Source organism: Trichechus manatus, unplaced genomic scaffold (assembly GCF_000243295.1).
Source record: "Trichechus manatus latirostris isolate Lorelei unplaced genomic scaffold, TriManLat1.0 scaffold00072, whole genome shotgun sequence".
Lineage (NCBI taxonomy): Eukaryota > Metazoa > Chordata > Mammalia > Sirenia > Trichechidae > Trichechus > Trichechus manatus.
The window spans coordinates 11791672-11816791 of NW_004444008.1; the positions used below are offsets into that span (position 1 = coordinate 11791672).

Genomic DNA, 25120 nt, shown 5'->3' on the forward strand with positions numbered 1-25120 from the left:
CTGTTTTGACTACCGTGGCGGTATAATAGGTTCTAAAATCAGGTAGTGTGAGGCCTCCCACTTTGTTCTTCTTCTTGAGTAATGCTTTACTTCTCCGGGGCCTCTTCACTCCCAGGGTTCTTAAAACCTGCTCTACTACATAGACGGCTGGAACCTCTTTCAGAACCCTGGACAGTGTCTGCTTAGCCATCGGTTTCTTTTAAAAAACCGAAAAACCAAACCCGTTGCCAAGTTGATTTGGACTCACAGCGACCTTATAACACACAGTAGAACTGCCCCATAGGGTTTCCAGGGAGCGCCTGGTGGATGAACTGCTGACCTTTTGGTTAGCAGCCGTGGCTCTTAACCACTGTGCTGCCAGGGCTTCTAGTCATTTCTTTAAAAGGTGGTTACAAAGATGTGTTGTGGGTTTATTGGTGGTGCTCCTAGCAGCGTGAAGCCAGGTGTCCCTGTGTGGCAGATCAGAAGCAAATCTCTGTGCCCAGGACCCAGCGCTGCACGGCAGCAGTTGCCAGCAAGGATCGCCATAGGAAGGTGGGAAGGCGGGAAGCTCGGGCAGGTGGAGGTGAGTGAGCAGGTATGGAGTTGGGGGATGGCTCCTGGTGGCTCCTTTTTATCTGTAAAGTAGGAGGAGGGTTATAGCTGAGGGGCTGAGGCTTGGGAGGCACCAGGTGAGTGAAAATGAATAAATGAATGAATGATCTGCACTCCTGACCCCTTGGAAATAATAGGAATTTTGATTGATAATCAAGCTGTTTGTACCTTCTTGAAAAACATTTTTGACACTTTGGAGAAAGTTAAAAATGGCAAAATGCAGTGCTTCTCAGATACTGCAGAGAAGAGCTCCGCCAGCCCCCACTGACTCTCTCGGGAGCTGCCAGCGCTCGGGGATCCCGCCAGATGCCTGCTCCCTGATGGCGCTCGCACCAGGAGAAACTGCCCTGGGATGCAAGGAGGGACAGGGTGGGGACCCTGGGATGGCTCTGCGTGTACCGGGCAGCCTGTGGCCCCTGGAGACACAGCCCAGTGTCCAGTTGCCAGTGGTCCCCCATCGTAAACATGGGGATGACAGACAGGGCACTGTGACCCCAGATGCTTTCAGGTAAAGAAAGCAGGCTCAGCAGGCTAGGTGCTTCCCTTCCTGAGCTCAGCGCAGGGGACCCTCATCCACCTTGGGGATGGCCTTGGGGCTTGATTCCTGTCACTCGTGACATGGATGTCACCAAGTGAAGGGTGTTTGTTCACCTGGGCCTCCTCAGGGACCCCTTGGCCTGGCCCTGCTTGACAGTTTGGACACCCTAGCCATTTTTCTGGCCAAGACTGCTCCAGGCTGCCCAGGTCAGGGTGGACTTGGCTGGGGGCAGCATGAGGCCACTGAGGCCTGGTCCTTCGTGACCTCTGGGGACAGCATTTACACACAGACTCCAGTGCCCCAGGGCCCCTTGGCGGTCAAAAGTTTAACATGCTTGGTTGCTAATCGTAAGGTTGGAGGTTCAAGTCCACCCAAAGGCACCTTGGAAGAAAGGCCTGGTGATCTACTTACAAAAAATCAGCCATTAAAAACCCTATGGAGCAATTCTACTTTGAAACATATGGGGTCGCTATGAGTCGGAATCGACTCCACAGCAATTGGTGAGTGGAGCCCCAGGTGCTGTGTGCTGTTTGGCAGACCTGGGACTGGTTACCTCCCAGGAAGGGTGTCTACAACCAGCTGACGGCAATGATGGAGCTGTGCTGCCACGTGAATAGGTCGTACAAGGCGCAAGCATGTTGGGGAAGTGACAACCACACAGGTCTCGGGTGGCAGCCAGCGTGTAATGTGGGGGGGCTTTGTGAGCAAGTGGCCCGCAGGATTGAGGCCCCCCTTCCCCCACCCCTCAGCAGGCATGGCCGTCCTGCAGCTGGGGACGCACAAGCTGCTGCTTTTGTCCTCGTCGCTGGGCGAGCAGCTGGGCCAGCGCCACTGCAGGGACCCACAGGGAGGGCAGGAAGAACAGGAGCATGCAGATGACCTGCACCCAGCCCGGATAGAGCTTCTCCTGCCGGGCAGGGAAGTGTTCCTGTGGGATATGAGAACGGGCATCAGCTGTGCCAGCATGGCATCCGAGGCCCCAGCGTCCTGCGGAGAGGACAGCATCACCAAGGAAACGGAACACCCCACAGCCCGCCACCTCGATGGAGCTGTCACTCGCCAATCGTGGGACAGCTTGGTCTCATCTCTTCCTACAACGAAGGAGCAAGACTTCATTCAAAGTTGAATGAGGAAGGAAAAAGGCGAACAGCCAGGGGCAGTGGTCACTTTGTACCACCCAGGGACCTCATTGTGGGTTCCCCTGGGCAATGAGGAGATGTGGCAAAAGGGCTACAGGAAGTTCTGGCACTTGGGCTGAACCTCATGTAGGGACTTGGACTCTGAGGCATTGTGTTCTGGAAAGGCCTGCCCTGGCCAAGTCCAGCTGCTGTGCAGCTTCGGCGGCTGCCTCTGCACAGCCAGCTGGACTTTGTCGGGCCCTGTGTCCTCTATCAGATGGGGTGATCCCATCCCCTTAACCCCCGAACTTCTTGCAAGGTCAACGTGAAGAGGTAAATTGTGACTCTGACAGGATTATGTGCATGAGAACTCTGGAAAGTATGAACTGTCACCCCCTTTGCCTGCTGTGGTGTTCTGCTGAGGGAGCCCCCCTTCCTAAGAGTTTGGAAAGGAATTGCTTCAGTGCTTAAGAGAAGGGGCAGCAGCGTGTGCGTAGGGGTGTTGTGAGGACCCAGAGGAGGGCAGCAGGGTCTGCAGGGCCAAGGTGCTCCGAGTGCAGTCATGTGGGTACAGGCTCGCACCAGAGTGTGGTTGGAGCACTGCTTCCTTTGTCGAGAGAGTCTTGTATGAAAGCACCTGCCAGCTCGACTGCACAGCTCAGTGATGGCTCCTTGACACTCTCTGTAAACTCCCTCCCTCACCTCGGACCAGGAATGGACACTGTGGGGCTGCCCGTCCCTGCACTGGAAGGCGTGGGGACAGGCCAAGTCTGCCTTCAGGGTTAGGAGGGGTCTCAGGTCACCAGAGCCTGAAACCACTCTGGGCCCTGGGAGTGTCTGCTGTGATGGCCCAGGTGACACTGGAGCTCCCGGACCCCTTGGGCTCCACAGCAGAGGTGTCCTATTTACATTCTGAATCTCCTGTTTGAGGGCAGGAGTGAGCAGGCCACACTGTCCCCGTGTGGGTCATCTGGCCTGGAGGGCACCAGGAAGGATCCAGACCACGAGATGGGCCTAGGGCTCCCGGACTCCCGGGGCTCCCGGCAGAAGGACCTACGTATAGGGGGTTCCAGGCCCTGTAGCTTGGCGACTTCTGGGCCAGAAGTATGATGTAGGCCACAAAGATGGACAGCAGCAGCAGGGGGCTGACGAGCTTCCACGTCACCTGCCAGTACAAGCTGGGCCGCCTCCCGGTCATCCACTCCACGTCATCGCAGAATCTGCTCCAGAGTGAGGTGGCTTCAGGCTCTCGGCCTACCTCCTCCCACCCTGCTGATGGTCTTTCCCTGCCCTGCCCTCACCCTGCTCATGGTCTCTCCCACCCCTGCCCTCACCCCCACCCCTGCCCTCACCCTGCTAATGGTCTCTCCCACCCCCCACAATCACCCTGCCATGGTGTCTCCCATCTCCCACCATCACCCTGCCGATGGTCTCTCCCACCCCCCTACCCTCACCATGTCGAAGGTCTCTCCCGCCCCCCACCATCACCCTGCCGATGGTCTCTGCTACTCCCCTACCCCCCACCCTTCCGCTGATGGTCCCTCTCCCTATTTGCTCCTCACCCACCTTCTCACCCAGCACACTTTCCTCAGATGTTATGAAGACGTGCCCCATATCTGGGGGGCTCATCACCTCAACTCCGCTTCAAGCTTTACCATCACACCTTTCTGAGAGGCTACCCTAATGGGATGGCCCTTTCTGATCTGATGAGGATTTTACACAGCAGGGACCCAGCAGGCACCCTGCCCCTGCTCCTCGGAGGGATGCCAGGTCCTGATCCTGGGTTTGGGCCACCCCCCACCACCGCACGTCTGCTCCATGGAATGAGAGCCCGGGCTGGGCAGAGGGCACTCTGGGGGGCTCCGAGCTCCGCCTGGGCCCGGAGCAGGTCAGCCCAGTCCCCCAGACCCGCAGCGAGCAGGAGAGGAAGCTGGGCACCAGTGTGTCCTACCCAGGCCAGGACCTATGGGTCTCGCCCCTGGGAAGGGCTCCAGCTGGCCACAAAGACCTGCTGGCTCCGGCTGTAGGGGGGAGGGGGGCACACTGACCCCGAGTGCCCACCTGGCTTCTTCCTGGAATGGGTCAGAAGCCACCTCTGAGCAATCCTGACTGCTGAAGGCAGGCTGTGCTTGGGCCCCAAGGATGGGGACAGAGGTGACAGCTGAAAAGGCAGCAGCTGGGGCACACAGCAGCCGCTGCAGAGATGGGGAGGAGGTGCCCACCTGGGCAGGGGCACCTACTGAGCCTAAGAGGCCAGGGCTGGGGAGCGTCCGGGGGGGTGGCAGGGCCCTGGGCTTGGACCACAGATTTCCTGTGGGCCTTGTTTGTGCAGCTGCTGTGGTCTGGGCACACCTGGACAGGTGGAATAGAGCCCACCTGTGTGCACTTTCACACAGAGGAAACGGGGAAGTTCCCCTGATGAAGGAGCAAATCCCAACCCTCCCACAGCATGGACAGTGGGAGCCTTGGCCTCCACCCCAGCCTGGGGGATGGCTCCACTGAGCCCTACTCGCCTGCCCGTAAGTGTGTGCACTGGGTGACCATGGCTGGCCGGCTGCTCCCCAGGCTCGAGGGACGGGGGCATCTAGTGCCACTTCCTTGGGGCAGAGGTTCAAAGGGCAGAGCAGTAACAGCGGCCACAGAGTACCACGGGGCCTGGCCTGACAGGCGTATCCTTCCCAGGGACGCATCCTGGTCCTGGAGGATCACATCGGCTGCTGGAAGGCTCCCTGAGGCAGGCTGGCCTTCTATGAAGTCAGGGCTTACTTCGTGTTATGGATTGAATTTTGTCCCCGCAAAATATGTGTTGTAAATCCTAACCCCTGTACCTGTGGCTGGAGCCCTGGTGGTATAGGGGTTAAGAACTCCGCTGCTAAAGTAAAAGTTGGCCGTTCGAATCCACCAGCAGCTCCTTGGAAACCCTATGGTACAGTTCTATTCTGTCCGATAGGGTCCCTATGAGTCAGAATGGACTGGAGGGCAGAGGGTTTGGTTTGGTGTGGGTTATACCTGTGGTTATAATCCCGTTTGGGAATGGGTTTTCTATGTTTTGTTAATGAGGCAGGATTAGTGTAGGGTGTGTCTGAAATCAATCTCTTTGAGACACAAAAGAGCAGATGAAACAAGCAGCAAGAAAGCACAGATCGGGGGAGGCAGAAGCCACACCACATGAGATCTCCAAGGAACTAAGAAACAGAGGCGGAAAAGAGACAAGGACCTTCCCGCAGAGTAGACAGAGAGAGAAAGCCTTCCCCTAGAGCCAGTGCCCTGAATTCAGACTTCCAGCCTCCTAAACTGAGAATATTGTATAAACTTCTGTTTGTTAAAGCCACCCACTTGTGGTATTTCTGTGACAGCAGCACTAGATAACTAAGATATATCGTATACCCTATACCTTCTTAGGAAACCCTGGTGGTGTAGTGGTTAAGAGCTATGCCTGCTAACCAAAAGGCTGGCAGTTTGAGTCTGCCAGGCGCTTCTTGGAAACTCTATGGGGCAGTTCTACTCTGTCGTATAGGGTTGCTATGAGTCGGAATTGACTCAACGGCAATGGGTTATACCTTCTTAAGATCAAGACCATTAATGGATGATTTGTAACATCATACATCGTATTTACACAGGCAACTACATAGTCTGTCTCCAGGCCAGACCACCTTCTTGGGGCCCAGACTCACATTATGAACAACCAGCACCCCCATCCTGTCTCCTCTTCTGGGGTCCACAAGGGGTTCCCAGCAGCACGAAGGTGGAAACCTCCAGATGCTGCTGCCCCTCCTTTCCCTCCCTGACCTCCCCTCCTTCCAGCTCTCCTCCAGACACCTCTGGAATGTCTGTTTCTGGGGTCTCCCAGCCTGGTGGGGTTCAGGCACACACTTTCTCCCCAAGTTGCCCAGACGGTCTCCTGGCCCAACAGCTGCCTCGGTTTCCTGCCTCTCCAGGGAGGTGGCATCCCAGCCTCGAGGACTGTGGACCAGGGACAAGTCTGTCTGGTCTCCCCACTCCCCCATGCCCACAGAACATTCTGGGATCCCTTCAGAATCCAAGGGGAGGATGCAGGGCCCAAACTCCTGGGGCCACCTGGTTCTGGCACAGGTGCCGGTTAGCTCTGGGCACTGCTGTGGTCCTTGGTGATGTGCGAGGTGGGAGACAGGTGGTCCAGCCAAGGGCACCGGGCAGGACAGGGGGCCCAGAGCCCTTGCCAGGCCTTCCTGGTGTCACTGGGTCCTTGGTTCTTGGACTGTTAGGAGACCCCACAGTGATCAGCATGACCCAGGTTTGCCCCATGTGGCTGGAGACGGCTAAATTTGTGCCTTGCCTTCTGCAGCCGTAGAGGCGTGTCCTTCAACAGTCTGGAAGGCCAGGGCCAGCATGAGCCAAAGACCCCAGGCAAAAGTCCCTTTGTGTGTGCCTTGAAACACCGGGGCATGTCTTTGATGTTGTTTTGGAAAGGAAGGCCCTCAAATTGCCACCTCCTACACCTCCCCCGGCTGTCTCGGGACCAGCCACACTAAGCTGAGAGGTGGCGCCCGTGGGCGTGAAGGCCCTCAAACCAGAGGCCTGCGGGACACGGACCCTCCCAGCCAGCCCTTTCGCAGCCTAGGAGCACCCCCAGTGGCCTGAGCTCACCGTTTCATCCCATAAACATACACGACCCCAACGACCTCGAAGAAGGCAAAGACGATCAGGTTCAGGGAGATGGCATAGTTGTCGAAGACCTCGAGCCAGTAGTTCCCGGTTTGCATGGTGAAGCAGAGCGCCAAGAGGAAGCAGATCAGGCAGGTCACCCCTATGGGAGCAGTGGGGATGGGCAGGGTCAGCGGGGCCACAGCAGTCTGGGGGGACACGGCAGTGCCCCTCCACATGTCCGAGCAGGAGGGACATTCCAGGCCACCCCGTGACTGCCCCCCAGCCCTGGCATTCCCTCCCCAAGCTCTTTTGTGCTCTCTTTTCCATTCCTTCCATCTCTCCCCTCTATTGTGCCCAGAGAGCAGAGGACTGGGAGGTTGCAAGGCGACAGGATGGTGAGGACAGGGTTGACAGGTGGCCTAGCAGTCCACTCACCAGTCAGGACCTCCTTGGGGACCGATCTGGGCAAGACCCCCAGGTCCAGGAGTGGCGTGATGACCCCCTCGATGTTCCCGAACATGGTCGACAGGCCCAAGGAGAACAGCATTCCAAAGAAGAGCACAGCCCACACAGGAGCCCCTGGCATGTGGATGATGGCCTCCGTGAAGACAATGAAGGCCAGGCCTGTGCCCGAGGCGCTCTGCAACCAACGGGCACACTGCACTGTCAGGGGCCAGGGACCCTGCAGCATGCGTGCAGACTATGTTCTGCAACATGCATGCATACCAACACCCAGTGCGCCGCCACATTCATACACACTGCACATCACGTTCTGTAACACGAGCACAGCATGTCTCATGTTCTGCAACATACACCCGGCTCTGCACCACACACCATGCTCGGCAACACACACCCTGTTCTGCAACACAGGCCGTGCTCTACAACACACGCCGTGCTCTGCAACACACACCCTGCTCTGCAACACATCCACGCTCTGCAGCACAGTCCGCACTCTGCAACACATGTCGCACAACACCCCAAACTCTGCAACACAGGGGCACACCACACACCATGCCCTGAAACACACGTGTATGCAACATCCTGCACTCTGCAACACACTTGCACACAACACCCTGTGTCCTGAAACATGCATGTACACAACACCTTGCACTCTGCGACATGCATGCACACCACACACTGCATTCTGCATCGCGTGCACAGCCCCCTCCTGGTATCAGGCCCTGAGGTTGGTGGCCCTGCCCATCAGGGCTCTGCCCAGGCTGCAGGAGTGCCTCTGGAAGGAAATGTACTTCTCTCTTTAAAAATCAAGTCAGTGACTGAGGAGTTAGAGGCCTGGGTGGACACGGGCTGGGGACCTGCCTCATGACTGCGCACCCTCAACCTGGTGCCCAGCAGTCACAGGGCAGCTTTGTGACCAGCACCCCTGACCCACCCGCTCTCTCTGGTCAGCCTCTGGACCCCAGGTCTGCTGGGCAGCCACAGTAAGGACACGGTGCCTTGGAGGCCACAGGATGTTCCGGAAAGCCTGGAGTCCCTCCTCTGTAACCACCTGGGCCTGGTCTGTGGAAAATTACATTTGCAGCATGTGCAGGGAAGCCTCCCCAGGTGTGGCCCTGGTTTCCCTGTGGACAGGCCCCTCGGCCTGCACCTGGGTGCTCATTTACTTTGTCCAGGAAGTCCTCCAGGTGGCAGCTCCTCAGATGGAGCTGGGCCACCCGCGCTGGATGGGTAGCGTTCAGGTGCTCCAGCACGGCCAGGTAGTCGTCCCTGGAGACACTCTGGTCTGGGAGGTCAAACGTGTTGATGAGGCTGTGGATGTTCCTGCAGGGGCAGAGCGGAGCTGGGTGAGCGTCCGCTGGGCGCCAGCACCCCACCAACAAACTCATCCCAGAAGACACCTCCCACTGGCGCTAGAAAAGGTGTCGGAAAGGGTCTGTGATGGCGTGGACTCCGGTGCAGGGCCGCACAACTGGGGCCACCCTGAGGGGAGGAGAAGGCTGCTGTCACCCCCTAGCAGGCCCAGGCCTGGGTGGGGGCCCTCTGTGGGGTTAGAATGGGCTGTGCAGCTTCCTTGCGCATGGAGCTGTTGGTCCCCTGAGTTGGCACCAAGGGGGGGCAGCTTTGGGATTGAGGGACGTCGGCTTCTGAGAGCTACTGGGAAGGGCTGCAGCTGGGCTCCACCTCCTCTTCAATCCCGATGCCCGAGGTCCACTGCCCACCACCCGCCTTCATTCCTGTTTTCAGGGTTGGAGGTTCAACCATAAATGCCACGAAGGGGTGGTGCTCAGGGCTGGAGCAAATCATAGGCACAAACCCCGCTCTGGAGCCACAGCTCCTCCCCCAGCACAGCTGTAGAGAAAGACACCCCCCACTCTGCGTGCCCACCCGCGGTGGTACCTACTCAATCCCAGCCACGTGGCTGGCGAAGTTGGCCTGGGGTTTTGTGGATGGAGCGGGTCACGGCTATCACAGTTGAACTAGATCAGTACTTAGACTTGACTGCGCAGTCCCAGAGCCCTCGGCTAGGAAAGAACCACTTGTCTGCTGGGCTCTTGTTTATGTCGTGAAAAAGAAAAACGGATGCTCTAGTTGGACTCTATCTTGGTTTTCTACTAACTCAGTGGAAGAAGCTAGAAGGCTCATCTTTCTGCTCTCAAGTGGGGGTCAGGCTGTTCACCAGGGCGAGGACCCTGCAGCCTCTAGGGTCATGCCGGGACAGCACATGGCTGACGGGAGCGCCTGGCCCAGGTCCGCATGGGAGGATTTCTCCAAGCAGGTGGTGTCTGTCTTCTACTCCGTCCCTCTGTATAAGTGATGATCACCCATGCTGACCAGAGGGTGGGTGACCCAGGGCTTGTCAACAGCAACACTGTGGACATTTATCTTGTTGCTTCCTGTTGTGGGGGCATCCTGTGCGTTGTAGGATGCTGTGATCATTAAGGTTGTGTGTCAACTTAGCTGGGCCATGATTCTCAGTGGTCTGGCAGTTATGATGTAGTTTGGCAGTCGTATGATGATGTGATCACCTCCACGATGAGATTTGATACAATGTGATCACCTCCATGATGGGATCTGCTGTGAGTAGCCAACCAGTTGAAAGGGAGTTTCCTTGGGGGTGTGGCCTGCATCCAAATAAGTGGACTTTCTGGTAAGGCTTGTGGGCTTTTGCTTGCTCTTGATCCTGCAGCTGGTTCCTGTTCATCTGACCTCTGGTTCTTGGGACTTGAGCTGGCAGCTTACCTGCGTTCTTGCCTGCTGATCTTGGGATTTAATCATCTTTGCAGCCTGTGAGCAAGAGCCCTGCTTGCAGACCTGCCGATCTTGGGTTTGCCAGCCCCTGCGGCTACGTGAATCAAAAGAAGCTGCCAGCCTGACCCATGGACTTGGGACATTCCAGCCTCTACAACTGCATGAGTCATTTTCTTGATGTAAATCTCTCTCTCTATATATATTTATATGCTTTGCTGGTGTTGCTTCTCTAGAGAACCCAGCCTAAGACAGATGCTTAGCAGCATCCCTGTGTTCCACCCACTAGATGCCAGCAGCAAGCACCTTCTCCAGCTGTGACCCAAAAATGTCTTCAGACATTGTCAAATGTCCGGGGGAAGGGGACGCAGAATCGCCCCAGGTGCTAGAGGGGTGTGCTTGTACGCTTCTGATGGATTTAAACTGATAAAGTATGTTTGGAAGGTAATTTGTGGGCAAGTATCAAGAGCCTTACCAATGTCATTTGATTTGATGCAGTAACTCCACATGTAGAGGCAATCCTAACTGGAATAGCTGCCTAGTGTTGCCAAGACAAATGTCCACAAACGGGGTGGCTTAGCCTGTCACAGTTCTGGAGGTTGAAAGTCTGAAATCAAGGCGTTGGCAGGCTCCTGCTCCCCCTGGAAGCTCTCAGGGAACATCCTTCCCTAGCTCTTCCAGCTTCTGATGGCTCCAGGTGTTCCTTGGCCGTGACAGCGTCACTTTATCTCTGCCTCTGTCTGTACCTGGCTTCCACCCCTTCTGTCTTCTCAGACCCCCTCTGCCTTTCTCTTATGAGGACACTTGTCACTGGATGTAGAAACCACCTGGCTAATCCAGGGTGATCTCTTCATCTCAGGGCCCTTGACTTAATCACATTTGCAAAGACCCTTTCTTCAATAAGGTCACTTTCTGAGGTTCTGGGTGGACCTGAATGTAGAAGGACAGTATTAAACCCAGTGTCCTAAGGAAATGACACGGACTTCCATCATGCTACTTATCAATCATGTGAGGTCCAGACTGCAGAGGGCACTGGCCTTGCGGCTGGCACTTCGTGGGTATCACACCCTCCTGAGGCCAGAGCAGCTGTGAGTTGCCCACACGTCCAGACAGTGCCAGGTGCGGAACTCATCTGTCCAGATAGTGCCCACAGTAGAGCTCACCTGTCCAGGCAGTGACCAGCCACAGTACTCACTTGTCTGGCAGTGCCTAGGTACAGAGCTCTCCTGTCCAGGAAGTTCCCAGGTGCGGTGCTCACCTGTCCAGGCAGTGCCCAGGTGTGGTGCTCACCTGTCCAGGCAGTGCCCGTAGTCATTGGTTGCCTTGAAACCCAGGACGGAGAAGATGGCAATAGAAGCATAGAGGGAGGTCATGCTGTTCACCACGGCGATGATCACGGCGTCCTTCTTGCAGTTGTTCCTGGGCACACACGTGAGTGTTATCGGGGCTTTCTGGGTGAAGGCCCCACTCCCAGGAACACATTGACGTGTGGCGTGGACTTCCCACCTCCACCCTCCCTGGCTGCCCCAAGACACCCTGTTCTGAAGCTCGGGCACGGTTGATGCCTGGCCTCCCCATTGTCCCTCTTCTGGTGGAAAGGCCACCACCCACTTCACTTGACCACTAGAGCAAATCCTATCTCCTGATGGGGTTGTGGCTTCGAAGCAGGTGCTGGGACAGACACCCGCCCAGGCCAGCTCAGGGACTTCCCTTGACCTGGTTTCACCCCTCCCCTGCCCAGACCTGGCCTCTGAGAAGGGGGACAGCTGCTTCTGCAGCCACCAGGGAAATGTCTGCAGTGGGCTTACACTCCCTGGCAAACAGCCCCATCTGTCAGGGACAGCGCTCCACATCCCAGGATCTGTTCGGATGGTGCCACATGGCTCTAGGGCCAGGGTCAAGTCACACTCTCAAAGCCCCCACTCCTGTGCCTGGGGACTCCTCCAGGGTCTGGGGAAGTTGCCACGTCTCATCTGGGGCATCAAGGTTGGGGGAGATCTCCTTTTCTCTACTTTCTCCAGTTTTGTTTGTCTTATGGGATTCTCGGGTGCTGTCCTTGCTCACTCCTGCCCTAGCCTGGCTGCCTTCTCCCAGGGTAAACTGTCGGCCTCTGGACAGATTTAGCACACCCTCCGTGCTCTGCCCACCGCAGTGCTCCTGTACTGGGTCTTGGGGTCTGTCCCTTCGTCAGTCAGAGCAGCAGCCTTGTGAGCAGTTTCCTGAAGCAATGCCTCTGTGCATTGTCTCTTTTCTGCCCCAAATTCATCCATCACACCCACATAATCCCAAAGGCCTTTCCAGGCCAACCAGCCAGCCTGGACGGTGGAGTCCACAGAGACTAGGCCCAATCCCTCACCCCACCTGGCCAGCTCAAAGCTTCCAAAGCACACTTGGGTGGGGTCCACCACCCCATCCACCCCTTCCTGCACTTCCTAACCTCGTGCCCTTCTCACAAAGGCAGGAGGGAGCCAAGGGGCAGTGGTGGATTTCTTAAGGTTCCCTCCACATGAGTGACGGAGGCGAATGTACCTGGGGTGTGAGTCCAAGGCGGTGATGCGTCAGATATAAGCATGTGGAGTGCACCCTGAGATCCCAGCTCACACTTACTTCCCTAAAGGCTTTCTCAAGGGGCAGGAGCCACCCCCAGGTGACCCCTCTGCCCCTTCCCTTTCCTGCTCCCCTACCCCGCCTCGAAAAGGAGAACATGTTGACAGCTAAATTAAATTATGTTCCTCTAATGTTTATCACAGAGCCCTTGTGGTGTAGTGGTTAGGAGCTCAGCTGCTAACCAAAAGGTCAGCTGTTTGAATCTACCAGCCGCTCCTTGGAAACCTTATGGGGCAGTTCTGCTCTGTCCTATAGGGTCTCTATGAGTCGGAATCAACTCGATAGCAACAGCTTTATTTTTTATTTATTTTTTGGTAATGTTTATCACAGTGCATTTAGGTTATGTTTCTTGATTCCGTGGAATTGTACTTTGTAATGCTATATACATACTGTAGCCTCATGAAATCAGTGTGTAGGGCTTGAGTCTATTTGCAGTCATTACGGAGGTTTACACAGAGTATATTTCTGCTGTTACGACATTGTGCTTTATGCCTGTGGTTAATTTTGGTTGGTGTTGTTCCCCCAATTGTGTCGTTGCTCCTGAGTTGGGTCATACTGGTTTATTGCATCAGTTTGCTTCCTGCAGTCTGCTCTGGAATGTGCGAGAAAATCTGTCCTCCAGGAGATCACCTACTGTCTCCAAGGTTGGCTCAGTCATTGCTGAGGCACCATTTGGCCAAGGAGAATATAACTCAGCACAAAGTTCTTATCACAAGTTCTCGGAAGGTTGCCCAAGTCCCACTGGCAGAGTTCCGAGATAAAGAAGTGCTTGTCGGTGCTTTCTAAGAACCTGTGGACTGAGCACCCCATCCGTGAAGATAACCACACTCAAACCCAGGCTGCCTACCTGGGCGGGTTGTAACTTGCAAATGAGATGTGTCCTCCGAAGGCCAGGGACAGAGAGAAGAATATCTGGGTGGCTGCGTCGAGCCACACCCGTGGGTTCCGGAGAATCTGTGTCTGGAACAATACAGGTAGGGGATCCTTACGCACGCACTCACTGTTTAAGAACATTCCCGGGCCTCTTTTGGGACACCCTCATGAGTGGGTCTGACTTACCCAGCCCCAAGAACAATCTGGGACCATGGGCGAGTAAGCATGCTTGGAGTGACAGTTCTTAACCCTACAAATGCGACACAGACCTTTTGGGGTTGGGAAACGAGTCTGAACAAGCTCCTACCTAGGTCTGTTTATTCTGAGCGTATCAGATCTGCTGGTTCTGGATGGTTTGAAGGGCCCCTCAGATGGGGTTCATCCTTGCGCGGGCACCTAGTTTTCCTGCTGCTGTGGGTGACCTGGGCACAACCACAAACCTCCACTGGTCCCACTAGTGCCTCTGGGCAGACACGCCCCACCCAGGGCTGTGTTGACGCTGAGAGCCCCTTCCCTCCCTGCCCCTTCTCCTCTCCTCCCCATCCTCCCTCCTCCTCCTCCTCACCCTTCTCTTCATCCTCTCCCTCCTCCTCCTCCCTCCCCCTTCTCCTCCTCCTCTTTCTCCTCTACCTGTTCCTCCTCCTCCTGCTCCTTCTCTTCCTCTTTCTTTTCATCCTTCTCCTCCTCTTCCTCCTCTCATATCTCCTCTTCCTCCTTCTCCTCCTCTTCCTCCTCCTCTATCTCCTCCTCCTCCTCTTCTATCTCCTCCTCCTCCTCCTCTATCTCATCCTCCTCTTCCTCCTCCTCTATCTCCTCTTCTTCCTCCTCTATCTCCTCTTCCTCTTCCTGCTTCTTCTCCCCTTCCCCCTCCTCTTTTTGCTCTGTCTGAGCAATGATGTGACCATCCATTCTGCCTGACCCAGGTCCACCCCTGACCATCTCTGTGGCTACTTCTCCAATTCCAGTAGTAACACACCGCTCCAGGAAGGACGGATGGGGTGGCCTGCAGGTCCCAGGAGCTCCCTCAGGATGTTAGCAGGTGATGCTGGAATCCTGGACTGTGTAGAGTGGTCTAGAGGGGACCATGTGACCCCTTGCCTGGTGGGTGCATGCTGCTGGAGGAGGCCCTGAAGAGTGTGGGTCAGGGTCAGGGCCTGTGGCCTGACCCTAAGGGGGAATATCTGGGTCTCCAGTAACCTTTCCCCTGAGCCCTGGCCCTGCTCCCTTAAGCCCCTACTTCTTGTCTGCCTCCACTGAAACATCCACTGGAATGTCCCACAGTCAGCATGTCCCAAGCAAAGTCCTCCTCCTTGCTCCTCCAAACTTGATCTCTTGCCTGAGACCCCACGCTGATCCGGACCCCTTCTCCCACCCTCTGACCGCTAGGTAAGCCCAGCCATGCCCGGCTCACACCAGTCCACACCTGCAGACCGCAGGGCAGCGTGCTTTCTGGGCCTGGATTCAGGGCGCAGACTGAGACCCACTTACTTTGGGGGTGAACAAATAGATCAGTCCTTCTGTCGCCCCTGGCAAGGTAAATCCTCGAATAAGGAAGACTGTCAGGACCAGGTACGGGAACAGGGCTGTGAAATAAATTACCTTTAAAAAAAAAAAGATGGAAATTATTCTACTTTTAAAATGGTGTTTGTCACATGTCAAATGAAATCTCATTAGAGAAAGCAGGAGTGTAGGAAGCCCCTCTGTGTGTGAACTCGCTATGACTCGTAGGATTCTGATCTGGATGGTGCCTCAGGGGCATTTTGTGTGACCATGGGGTGTCGGCTCACGGCAAGCTCCAAAACCTTGGGGCTCACCAAGAACATTCATATGTGAATTAATCGAATGTCCTAATTATCCCAAAGAGGCTCCTGTGAGCCGTCAACTCATTGACGCCTTTGTGCCTTTGCGGGGTCAGCTAAGGCGGGCATTGACTGTCCTGGGGCAGGGCCCGCATGCAGTCCAGAGCAAAACCAGGGCCAGATAAACAAGGTCACCCCTGGGATGGTCAGGACAAAGGACCTGGGTCAAAGCCACCGGGCGTGGACATTTGGGGAGAGGCCCTGGCCCATGGGACCTCTGCCAAAGATTGGTCCACCAAACCAAGACTCCGCACGAGACTCATGAAGCCCCAGGGCCTCTGCCTGAGACACATCCCTCAGTCCCAAGGATAGAGGCCTTTGCTGCACCCCAAACGACCAGCAGGGTGCAGACCGAGCCCCTGAAAGGAAGAGGGAAGTGTTTGGGCAGCGGAGTATGTGATGGGAGGAAGTAGATGGGGTGGGTGAGGAGGAGTCCGGGCAGCTGGGGTACGCGAGGCTCTCACCTTGCCTGTGGACTCAATACCTCTGATGACGCACAGGTACACGATCACCCAGCAGGTGGCCAGGCAGACGAGCAGCCGCCACTGCACAGCACCGCTGTTGTTGATGTCTGCTGTGATGTTCAGTGTTTGCCTGTACCAGAAGTAGCTCACGGCGCTGCTGCCCTGGCACTCTTCCACGAACCCTGCAACCAAAGGAATGGTCATGGGCTGCCACTGGGGCTGGGGGCAGCCATGCCATGTGGGCATGGACCACAGGCCCCTCATGCCAGCTCTGTCCAGCCAGGCCACACCTTCTGGTGGGTTTCAACAGGAAGCAGATGCCCATGCCTTCAAGGCCTGAGTCCCTTCCCACTGCTCTTTGGGCTGGAGGCTGGCACCTAGAAGCAGAGTGACCTCAAGGGAAGCTCATCTCTGTCCACGGTACTGAGCCCCGCTGGGTCCTGGCACCCCGCAGCCTCTCAACTCTCCAGTCATCACTGTCACCTTGTACTTAAGCTTGTGCTTATGCTGATCCTGGGTCCCCCATGTTACGGACTGGATTGTGTTCCCCCAAAATACGTGTTGGAATCCTTACCTCTATACCTGTGAATGTAATGTAATGTAATCACCTTCCACAATGCAATCGAATGAAGTCATACCACTGTAGGGTGGGTAATAAACCTAATCACTCCTGTGTTACATAAAGAGCAGATTAGACACAGAGATGCACACAGAGGGTAGATAGATGCTGTCTAACACTGTCTAAGGCAGATGCATCTACAAGCCCAGGAATGCCAAGGATCGCCAGCAGTTACTAGAAGCTGAGACAGAAAAGGAAGGACCTCCTCCCAGAGTCACGCCCTGAACTCAGTCTTCTAGCCTCCTGAACAGGGAGAAAATAAATGTCTGAGAGAATAAATGTCTTTAAAGTCACCTACTTGTGGTATTTCTGTTACAGCAGCACTAGGAGACTAAAACACCCCACTTGCCCCTCTTCACCTCCTTCCGGGGCCCCAAGGATGGTACAGACCCTGAATGGTGCGTGTATCCCCTGGTGATTCTCTGGCACTTGGGCAGAAAGCCATGCCTCTGTACTTCTTGCACCAAGGTGGCCTTAGCATTTAACAGCAGTGTTTCCACTGCCTTCCGCTTCCTTCCTGGTTGGGTCACTGGGCCAAGGAGACAGGGGCAGCCAGAGACAGCATCTGACTTCAGCAAGCATCAGACCACACACATCTGATGGGGATGTGGGATCACCTTGGAAAGTCACAGGACCAGATACCATGAGCAGACCACTGGGCTGGCCCTCGGAACCTTCTTTCAGGGCCATGATACTGGGAACAGACCAGGAGCTATCCTTCAGGGCCGTGATAACAGGAGCAGACCACGGGGCCATCCCACATAGCCCTCCCTCAGGGTCCAGCTCCCAGTGCAGGCCCATTCTGAGACGAGGCTGGCCTTTCACCACCCCTGGAGCTGAAGAAGAGGCTGCAAGTGAGGCTGAGGAAAAGCAACCTTTCTGGGTACCTTTCTTGGAAAAACTTCCTGAAGTTTGGGTAAACCCGATGTGGACTTAATGCTGGACTGAGGCCCTGAGCCCCAGACCTGGGCCGACCCTCCTGCTGACCCGCCATGCAGTGAACTTGGACTCAATGGTGTGGTCCTCAGACTGTCTGGAAAGGGAGGGCTTGGCCTGAGTGGCCTCAAAAGTAAACCCTCAGACAGAAGGCAGAGGAGCTTCAGGCTTCGCAAACCACGTCCAGGAGCGGAGCCGCAGATGAACATGGCCTGAGGGTAGACTGGGCAGAAAGGACCCATCCCTCTGTGAGGGGCTCAGAGCCTGGCCCCCTGCCCCTCTGCAGCCCCAGAACATCCAGCCACTGCCTGTGAGGTTGTCAGAAGGGAGCACCAGGCCCTGATTCCCTGTCCAGCTCCCACCCCACGCTCATCCTGTTCAGCACGTGCAAAATAGAGTGTTCGTGTCAATGAAAGACAAGAAGGAGAAGAGGCCCAACATGGCTTCACGAACCAACCATTTAAAACAATGACTGTTACCCGTGTCTCCAAGGTCCCCCCAGATGGAGTGCTTTGCTGAGATCTGGACCTGAAGGCTCCTCATTGCTAAGCTAGGGAATGGCTGTGGCGGCTGAACACTGCCCTCATGAGAGTGGGTCCAAGACACAAGGCATGGAAGCTTGGGAGGTGGGGCTTCAGCCCATGAGACCTCTGCAAAGATTCATCCACCAAACTCACGAGGACCCCACTGTTTATTCAGTAGATAAACAAGACGTCAACAAACAACGAGAAAAACAAATCTGTTGCTGTTCAGTCCAAGTCCCCCACATAGCAAGGTCCCTGAGTGGCTCAAATGGTTTGCTGTTGGCTACTAAGAAATATTGGTGGTTTGAACCCACCCAGTGGCACTGGGGAAGAAAGGCCTGGTAATCTGCTTCCATAAAGATTACAGCCAAGATGTCTGGGGTCTTAAAATCTAGCGAGTGGTCCTCTAAGATGTGTCAATTGGTCCCAACCCACGTGGAGCAAAGAAGAATGAAGAACACCAAAGACACAAGGAAAATATTAGCCCAAGAGACAAAAGGGACCACATAAACCAGAGACTCCATCAACCTGAGACCAGAACTAGATGGTGCCTGGCTACCACCAATGACCGCCTTGACAGGGAACACAACACAGCACAACAGAGAGAGTCCCTGACGGTGCAGGAGAAAAGTGGGTGCAGAACTCAAATTCTAGTAAAAAGGCCAGACTTAAGGGTCTGACTGAGACTGAAGGAACCCCAGAAGACATGTCCCCCGGACTCTCTGTTAACCCAGAACTAAAACCATTCCTGAAGCCGACTCTTCAGACAAAGAATAGACTGGACTATAAGACATAAAATGATACTCGTGAAGGAAGAGTATGCTTCTTAGTTCAAGTAGACACATGAGACTAAATGGGCAGCTCCTGTCTGGAGGCGAGATGAGAAAGCAGAAAGGGACAGGAACTGGTTGAATGGACACCAGAAATCCAGGGTGGAAAGGAGGAGTGTGTGGTCACATTATAGGGAGAGCAGCTAGGGTCACATAACAACGTGTGTATAAAATTTTGTACAAGAAACTAACTTGGGCTGTAAACTTTCACCTAAATCACAATTAGAAAAAAAAAGATTACAGCCAAGAAAACCCTTTGGAACCCAGTTATATTCTGTAACACATGGGGTCTTCATGAAGACATCAATGAAAGTATTTCAAGTGTTCTATTTAGGGACACCCCTGGGATGCCAGTGTGTGAAGATCTAATTTCCGGGTCTTCCTCAAGTTATGTGAGGCTTCTATCTGAGATTTTCCTAAAGTCTGTGTACTCTGTACAATAGATTGGTCACCTCAACTAAGCACTGACCCTTGACAACGCCCTCACCTGTTCTGTTGAGGTCCAGGGGACAGGTGCTCCAGGGCAGTGGGTGCTGGAAGGAGTTGAGGAAGTACCAGAGCACCCACATCAGGATGGAGTTGTAGTACAGGCTGACCAGGAAGGACATGGTGAAGCAGCCCAGACCTGTGGACATGCCACCAAAGGGTCAGCTCGTGCTGGCTGCCGTGCTCGGCCAGCCTGCAGGCCACCTCCTCCCCACACTGTCTGCTGAAAACCAGCAAATAAAATAACAGTGAAGAAGCCAAACCACCGCAAGAGGTGCAGGGTGAAAGTCATGTCGCCCGGCCAATTTCCCTTCCACGTGTAAACCTGGGTGCCCTTCCCGAAAGTGCCTGCATGCTCAGTCTCTGTTTCTGACTCTCTCTAGATCCTCCATCTGCTTTTAAACGCACCTCAGTGGGCTCCCATGGCCACATCAGCACCGCAATCCACATGTCATCCTACAGCTCTGCTAGGTCCCTCTGTTCATTCGACCACTGGTTTTCTAGGTGGGCCCAGGTGGAGCTGCCCCGGGCAGTGCACCAGGGATTGTCCTCTTAGCAGTCACCTCAGTGCAGCACATCAGACCCCTGGACTGTGACACTGGGACCCCCCCACTGTAGCACCTGTTCCCAGGGCGTGTGTGGGTCTGCGCTCTGCCCCAGGCTTCCTCTGATGCTGTGAGTGTCGGAAGTGTGGAGCTCAGCGACCCATGTACACACAGGAGCCAGGGGCGATTCAGACCATCCTGTGTGCTGCCCTGGGGAGCCAAGCCCTGTTGCCCAGGTAGGGGGCTCCTTCTGTTAGCTCCTCCTCCTCTTGCCTGGGGTACCTGTTCCCTTGTTTCTGTGTTCCAAGGCCCCCAGATAACACCCCTCACCAAAATCCTTGTCCCAGGCTTTGCTTTCAGGGCCACCGACTAAGACCTCAGTGCAAACTTCTCGAGGATGTGACCACAGAGGCTCTTCCTACAGTGGCGTGCTGCATGGATATCCATGTTCACACAGAAGGGGTGTCTTGTTATCTGCATGTTTGAGACTGCCACATGCACACAGTGGGTCAGGTAAATCAGTGGAGGACCACAAGGCTTGCCTCTACCCCTGGAACATTGCAGCCCCCACCCCGCCATGCTTGGTGGACAGCTTTGATGTGGGCGTCTCAGCTGCCCAGGCTGGCCTTGCTCAGGCTCATAGAATCCCAGCTCTGTCCCACCGTCCACCTGAGAACCCCCCAACCTGTTCCCAAGCAGGTGCACCAGGGGCCCAGAGGGATGGGGCATACCTACTCCACCAAGGTAGGGGGAGATAATCTGCCACACCTTGACACTGCCCCTGCGCAGGCGCTGGCCGATGCCAAGCTCAATGTGGAAGAGTGGGATCCCCTCAAAGACCAGTGCGATGAAGTAGGGGATGAGGAAGGCACCTGGGAGAGACACAGGGGTCAGCACCAGTCACCACCTGTGCCAGCGAGACCTCAGGCCAGAGGGCAGCAGCATGGCTCAAAGGAGAACTATCTATGGCCTCCCCGACAGAGGGTGATGGGCCCTGAATGTCAGCGGCACAGGCTCAGAGCAGCCGAGACATCCCGAAAGACGCCGCCTGGTTGCCAGACCCTGGTGCCCATCTTTGCTTCAGTCTGTGCAGGCCGTGGCCATGTGCTCACCGGAGCTGGGATGCTGTCCTTGGCCACGCCCTATGAGGCCATGAAAAAGGCAATCTGAACAGGCAGTCGATATCAGAAAGGGGCCCAACCTCCTTGTGATTAGAGAATTGCAAATTAAAACAGCAGAGAAATACCTTTTCCACATGATTAGATTGGTACACACTTAAAGTCTAAAGACCACACATTGGAGAGGACATAGAGCAACAGAAATGCTCATGGTATTGGTGGGTGTGCTCACTGGAAATACCTAGTCAAACTGAAAATGGGTACACCCTATGATTCAGCCATTCTATTTCTGTGTATATGCCCCCAAGAAACTCTTGCACATAAGCAGTAGGATATGGGCAGAAGGATGGTCAAGGAATCATTCTTTCTAATAACAAAAAAAGTAGAAACAATGCCTACATGTTCATCTATAAACCCATTGCCATCAAGTTAATTCCGATTCATCAATGGGACAAAAAATAATCAAAATGATGGAGATGTGTTCATATAATGGTCACAATTCCACAAATAAAAACAATGTCCTACAGACAAATGTATCAAGACACAAACCATAGTAGCCAGCCTCCAAGATGGCACCCAGGGATCCCTGCCTCCTGGTGTCCACACCTTCATGTATCCCCTCCCACACTGTACCAGAGTTGGTCTATGCAACCAATAGCAGAGGGCAGGAGTAATGGTTTGCCGCTTCTAAGATTAGGTCATAAAATACACTGCGGCTTCCATCTTGGGTGCTCTCTCTCTCTTCTCTCTTGCTCTCACTCCCTTTTCCTCTCTATCTTAGCGTCCTAAGGCTGCCATAACAAAAAATACCACAAGTGGGTGGCTTTAAAGAACAGGAATTTATTGCCTTACAGTTTTGGAGGCTTGGTTCTCTTTCTGTCAGCTCTGGGGGAAGACCCTTGTCTCTTTCAGCTTTTATAGTCCTCAGTATTCTTTGCTTACTTGGTTGCTTGCAGATGTATCTTCAAATGGTGTCTCTGTGCATCTCAATCTATCTCTTTTCCCTTTTTATAAGAGACAACTCAGAAAGCTCATCTTCCAGTACTATAAAAAAACCCTTTGCCGTCAAGTCGATTTCGACTCACAGGGACTCTGTACAACAGAGTAGAACTGTCCTATACAGTTTCCAAAGCTGTAATCTTTACAGAAGCAGACTGCCACATCTTTCTCCCATGGAGCTGCGGGTGAGTTTGAACCACTGACCTTTCAGTTAGCAGCCAAGCACTTAACCACTGCGCCACCGGAGCTCCTTTGCCTGAAACCCAGCAAAGATTTAAAAAGTATTTCAGCTAGCTAACCTAAATCAACCATCTTGGATTTTATGAACGCTCATTCCTTTGATATGAAGGTGCTAATTACACAAAGGGGCCCTGGTGGCACAGGGGTTAAGAGCTACGGCTGCTAACTGAAAGGTCGGCAGTTTGAATCCACTAGCTGCTCCTTAGAAACCCTATAGGGCGATTCTCTTCTTCCTATAGGGTCACTATGAGTCAGAATTGACTCGATGGCAACTTTTTTTTTCAATACATAATAAATCAGCTCACCCTAAAACAGTATTTATGTCATAAAACTACTGTAAATCTTTATTGAAATATTTTACTGAATTCTGTTAACAATGTTGCTTTAAAAGTGTTATCCTTGAATTGAAAATTTACAAAGCTGAATAATTATGAATCGGAGAGAAAATAATGTTCACTTTCAGTCATAATGACTTTATGCAAATTAAAGCATTTGATACATTATGTGCATATCAAATTTTAGATTATTTTCAAAATATCAATGCTGGTAAAAATGAGACAAAAATGGGCACTCCCACACGGAAAGCAGAGTGCGAATCAGTACAGTCTTTAGGAGAAGTATGAGTTAAAGGAATTCAAATATTTCATGGCATTTGATGAGTGATTTCACACCTGGAAGTAGATCCTAAACAAGTTTTTCAAAAACAGAGAAAACCTCCACAAACGTCTGTGAGTACAGCTGTTGATAAGAATGGCTGTTCTTCACCTTCTGTAGTGCCCATTGGAGGGGGGAGGACAGGAGACACACAGGGCACCGCAGTGACACAGTCTCAGTGCTTATTTAACATCCTCCATGTGAAGCTGGGGAGCCCTGGTGGCGCAGTGGTTAAGTGTTCTGCAGCTAACCAAAAGGTCAGGAGTTCAAATCCACCAGCTTCTACTTGGAAACCCTATGGGGCAGTTCTACTTTGTCCTACAGGGTCCGACTATGAGTCGGAATTGACTCGATGGCAACGGGTTTGGTTTTGGTATGTGAAGCTGGACTGATTGTGCTCACCTGGTGGGTTATGAGGATCAAAGAAGGAAAGTTTCTAGAACAACTTCCAGGCATGCAGTAGGCATTTAACAATTGCTAAGTTGATTACGGAGTCCTGGTGGTGCAGTGATTAAGAGATTGGCTGCTAACCAAAAGGTCAGCAGTTCAAAATCCACCAGCCACTCCTTGGAAACACTATGGGGCAGTTCTACTCTGCACTATAGGGTCACGATGAGTTGGAATTGACTCGACGGTAACTGGCTTGTTTTTTTTTGGTAAGTTGATTATCGAGTCGCTGGGTGGTGCAAAAAGTTAACACACTTGGCCACTTAACTGAAAGGTTGAACATTCGAGTCCACCCAGAGGTGCCTCAGAAGGAAGGCCTGTTGATCTTTTTCCGATAAATCAGCCACTGAAAACCCTATGGAGCACAGTTCTACTCTGACATATATGAGATTGCCGTGAGTCAGAATCGACTCGATGGCAGCTAGTTTTTTAACTTGATTATGACTGCTCAGACATTTATGGCCATTTACTAGCATGACCACTATACTGAGGGTTGCTTTAATCATGTTCTACATGACACACTCTTTGGTGATTCAGGGCAAGACTTATGGGACAGTGAGGGGGCCTCTGGGAGGGGTGGGGGCTCTTTTGCCCTGCTGTTGTCTGGTGTTCCTGCTTCCAAAAATGCCTTCATGCAAGAACCAGGAGGAAATAAATAGCTCCACGAGAATGTTGTTGTTGTTTGCCGTCAACACTGACGCACGATCACCCCATGTGTGTAGAGTAGAACTGCTCCAGAGGGTTTTCAAGGCTGTGACCTTTTGGAAGCACATCACCAGACTTGTCTCCTGAGACTCCTCTGGGAGGACTCGAACCACTAATTTTGTCTAGTAGTCTAGCGCTTAACCATTTCACCACCCAGGGACTCCTTTCGTGAGTATGCATCTGGAAATCTAAAGTGATGGTGTTTACAATTGCCACAATGTATGTTTTCCTAGAAGCATTGGCACATTCCAGATTTATAGACTGGCCATTGCTCCTAGAAGCAGTGAGTAACAAGTAATGAGCGGTGTCACTAATTCTACTCTCTGGCACCTGTTGGGAAGGGTTCCTCTGAAATTCTGAAAGGCACAGACACCATCAGATGGATGCAAAGGGCTGGGGTTGGTCTTTGGGTAATGGCATGTTGATCGTTCCTGGGAACAGCTACTGCCCCAGGAAGGGCAAGCCAGCAGCCAGCACCAAACAGGTGGAGGTGCTGTTGGCATCCTCCTCCCACCTGGAGGACGCACAGGACAGGAGTGGACCATCTGCGAGTGGGACTGCCATCGCGTAGGGCGCAGGTGGGCCGCTTACCTCCTCCGTAGGTCTGGCACAGGTATGGGAACCTCCATATGTTCCCCAGCCCCACGGCAAACCCAATGCAGCTCAGGAGGTACTGTAACTTGTTGTCCCACTTGGGCCTCTCGTCCCCGCTGTCCTCTGCAAGCGGCTCTGGTTCCAGGGCGCAGGCCATGCTTCTCGTCCCCACCAAGTGCAGACTGAATGCGGTGACTGCGGGGCCCTGGCACTTGGGGGCAGGGCGTGCCCTCCCACTGTGCCCAGCACTGCAAGGCCCATTTATTTAAAGGAAAACTAGTCGAGCTCAGTTAATTGGTAACTCGTGGCTAAGTTCTTGTGCTTATTCGGGCAGTCCCTCTCTGACCTCTGAGTCCTCCAGCCCCTGCCGTCATGTCTCCTGGTGGCCATAGTGCCACCTTGTCTTCGTTATTGTGGACATTCAGGGATTCCTCAGATGGGGCACCTTTAGTTACTTTTAAAAATTAATTTTTTTAATTAAATTGTGCTTTAGGTGAAAGTTTACAGCACAAACTACTATTCATTAAAAAATTTATA

The 25120-nt window shown here is 53.7% G+C and overlaps 1 protein-coding gene across 1 annotated transcript; it reads right to left on the reverse strand.

Moving 5' to 3' along the window:
- Positions 1-1877: 1877 nt before the first annotated feature.
- On the reverse strand, positions 1878-24740 carry SLC6A18 (solute carrier family 6 member 18). Its single transcript, XM_004380307.1, has 12 exons — positions 24581-24740; positions 20558-20698; positions 19283-19420; positions 15887-16068; positions 15052-15162; positions 13538-13650; positions 11374-11502; positions 8502-8658; positions 7312-7516; positions 6877-7036; positions 3308-3470; positions 1878-2060 (listed from the first exon to the last, which is right to left on the reverse strand). The coding sequence occupies exons 1-12, from the start codon at positions 24738-24740 to the stop codon at positions 1878-1880; spliced, it is 1842 nt and encodes a 613-aa protein (XP_004380364.1).
- Positions 24741-25120: the final 380 nt, after the last annotated feature.